Here is a 3,124-nt window from a genome sequence, read left to right as displayed (position 1 = left end):
TATTCTTATCAACTATGTTGGGCTTTCAAGTCCTTTGTTCGTTCTTGGTACTTAATTGAATTGGTGGAGACCACTGGTTGTTTCACATCCGAATCAAGTGACATAATTCACAAAAAGCAAGACCCACCTGAATTACAACTCCACACGAATACTGCGAATCTCAAAAATATTTTGACCAAAAATTTAACAAGACTAACCATGATTATCAAAACTAAATTCATTCGAATCTGATACATGCAGCGAGTCATAGCAATCTATTGGTTAGCTACAGATTTTTAAATAGAGTTTAAATTTGTGATAAATTAGTCATTAAATAGATTTTCACCTAATTAGATTGAATTTTACTGATTTTCTAAAAATTGACTGATTTTCAACCAGTTTGACCATTATTGACCGATTTAACTGCAAGTTCGTTTTGTATAACTTACTGAATCAGCTAACACTTCTAAAGTACAAAAAAAAGAGTGACTGAGTATTAGTATAAATAAAAAAAATAATCAGTTAACATTTTTTTTTATTATTATGATTTTATAGTTTACATAATTGATACATGTACCAAAAAGGATGAAGAATGAGATATCTATCTGACAATGTAACGCATGGTTTTGGTGTAGCGACGATGGCGGTGGTGTGTGTGGTAGATGATCCACAAAATCAAAGAGAACATTACGGCTACAGAAACCACCAGTAATCCAAAATAAATCCATTTAGTAAACAAGCTTAGTGAAGGGCAATAATTGTGTGTTATGGCTGAGAAGGTTTCCCTGACAAAAGTGCAGTCCACTAAATCACTCAAAAACGGTCCATAATGATATAAACCATACGTCACATTCACTAATGCCCCTAATTGTGTGTACACTGTTGGAGTCATTCTACCAACACTCACACACCTTCCCCGTGAAGATGCTTTACATGTGTAATTCTTCCACACAGCATTGGCATCTTGCAATGTCACTTGTTGCAGCTTGTTGCAACTCTGGAATGGGTTGCACACAAGAGGGATTGCAGGACCCGATTGGTTGAATTCGAGTAATGGAAGGTCTTGGTTCAGACCATCCGAAATGAAGACATCTATTGCATCAACTATTTGACCAATCACAACCTTGCTTCCTAGCAAGGTTTGTTGTGCAGTTGAGTTATCTACACATGGAAGAATCTCGTCCAGAGCTGTATGTGCAGTTGGATGCTGCACCCACTCATCCATTGCAACACCTGTATCCCCAATCACACTGTTATGTATGTATATATAGTTATTATTCGTATTACGATAAAGGTGAAAACTCAGTTACAGTTAACTTCATGTAAGATTGATAACTGAGAATCGATAGATGATAATTTAATCTCAGTAATCAACTTCACATGAAGTAAATTGTACCTGAATTTTCACCCTATTCAAAAGTCAAGATCAGAGTAACATTACATACTTATGAAGAAACAGAAATCCAGCACAAAGTATGAAGGTACATGCAACTAGAATCCATCCAATAACTACTAGGCTGCAACCACCACAGAATTCAACACAATCATGATTTGAAATGCAATAAAAAAGGTAGGTCAACATAATATAATGACTAACAATCAATGAACTTACAAGTATACAAGGCACTGTATCCCAAGTAAGGAACATACTGCATAAAAGTAAAACACTCTCCCATATTAATAATTAAACATTAGCTAGCAATCTTACAGAATAATAAGGAATTAAGAAAACTTACAGAATCCAGAAAATGTAACAGAGAGCATAACAGCAGAAACAATGATAAGGGCCAATCTCCTACAAGCCATAGCGCTGATCTTTGTTAATTATCTATAAATATACAAATAAAATGGTATACATATAGTTAATTATTATTACATTGTGTCTAATCCTTGTTGTATGTTGTGTGAGTTGTGATCAGTCTTATTGGAAAGAAGAAGAGAAGCACTAGTGAGTTTGGTTTTAACATGATCGATTTGGTCTCCGAAATCCGGCGGCAAGAATGATAGATCAGCAGCAAGGCCAACCTGCTTAGTTGTATCAAAATAATCTGAGACCTCCCTGAGATTCAGAGCAGTGAGGTGAGCTTGATTCACTAGGAAATGCAGTGTTTGTGAGGTGCTTTCGTGAAGCTTCCCCTGACCACTGTAGAGGATCAAGCATCCACCTCTAACACAATCAAAAAAACAAACACATATATCAAGAAAGAAAAGTGAAACACAAAGCATATATATAAAAGAGTGAAAATGTGATACATACATTGCTGCAATGGTGAATAAGAAGAGGAAGATGAAGGAGGAAACATAGGCACATTTGGAATAGGCATGAGGAGGAGGAGGAGTTGAAGAAGGGCAACAGCAGTAACAGAAACAGATGAGTTGTAAACAAACCCCAAATATGATCAACCATGCTAAAGCTGCTACAATCAACGGAACTGCACTTGAAATCACTGAAGAAAGATAGTGGTAATTGGTAAGATTCCAGCCAGCAGTGTAACGTTGGAAATGGTTGAAGATATCTGGTCGGTTAGTTCTGTAGGGAGCAAGGAGCAGAGTGGTGTGCTTATTCAGCACCGTCTCATTTGTCTCCACGCTTTCATCTAAAGAAAGAGAAAATCTTGTAATAAATAATGAAAGAACAAGAATATGATCGATGAGATGATAATTAAAGAATGAAAGAAAAGACAAACCTGGAAGATGATGCATGGGAGAGAAGGATGCTGCAGAAGAAAGAAAGAGAAAGAGAAAGAGAGGAAAGAAAGAAGGGTTTGATGAGAGGAATTGAAACATGTTTAAGTGATAATCAAGTGAGATTCAAAGATTGAATTGAGAGTGATGGAGTGATTATGCAGTGCGGGTCCGTTTCTTGACTCTTGACGACTTTACGTTATTTTCAGGGTCCAAAATTGGGGGGTTCAATTCAAACACGGGACCAGCTACAAATTAAAATACGATCATGGAAACTTGGGCTCATTCTTAAACGCTCCTTACTAAGTATGGAGTGCTGCACACCTTGTGAATTCGTTAAATCTAAACTCTTCATTTGTTATATTTTATTTGAATGGTCTGGATTTAAAAAAGTAACCTGTTAATCAGGTTAATTATTTTTTACAAGTTTTAAATTTTTTTTATAAATTTCAGATATTGG

General features: G+C 35.9%; 1 protein-coding gene across 2 annotated transcripts; it reads right to left on the bottom strand.

The window, feature by feature from the left end:
• Positions 1-494: 494 nt before the first annotated feature.
• LOC112701273 (uncharacterized) lies at positions 495-2,869 on the bottom strand. Of its 2 annotated transcripts, none has more exons than XM_072200311.1 (7): positions 2,667-2,869; positions 2,237-2,576; positions 1,856-2,122; positions 1,716-1,774; positions 1,592-1,628; positions 1,425-1,496; positions 495-1,212 (listed from the first exon to the last, which is right to left on the bottom strand). In XM_072200311.1, the coding sequence occupies exons 1-7, from the start codon at positions 2,764-2,766 to the stop codon at positions 1,197-1,199; spliced, it is 891 nt and encodes a 296-aa protein (XP_072056412.1). In that variant the 5' UTR covers positions 2,767-2,869; the 3' UTR covers positions 495-1,196. The 2 variants fall into 2 exon arrangements, with proteins under 2 accessions (XP_072056412.1, XP_072056404.1); XM_072200303.1 differs by having other exon boundaries at positions 1,856-2,146; positions 2,667-2,867.
• Between the last annotated feature and the right edge of the window lie 255 nt (positions 2,870-3,124).

Source organism: Arachis hypogaea, chromosome 1, assembly GCF_003086295.3.
Source record: "Arachis hypogaea cultivar Tifrunner chromosome 1, arahy.Tifrunner.gnm2.J5K5, whole genome shotgun sequence".
Classification (NCBI taxonomy): domain Eukaryota; kingdom Viridiplantae; phylum Streptophyta; class Magnoliopsida; order Fabales; family Fabaceae; genus Arachis; species Arachis hypogaea.
Note: the sequence above shows the minus strand (reverse complement) of the source record. Positions and strands in the feature narration are given on the sequence as shown.

Coding starts and splice junctions, on each gene's coding strand:
- LOC112701273 (XM_072200303.1), bottom strand. CDS start 2,766: ATGTTTCAATTCCTCTCATCAAACCCTTCTTTCTTTCCTCTCTTTCTC. Junction 1,775..1,855: donor CAACAAGGATTAGACACAAT/GTAATAATAATT, acceptor TATGGCTTGTAG/GAGATTGGCCCTTATCATTG. Junction 1,629..1,715: donor TGTTACATTTTCTGGATTCT/GTAAGTTTTCTT, acceptor ACTTTTATGCAG/TATGTTCCTTACTTGGGATA.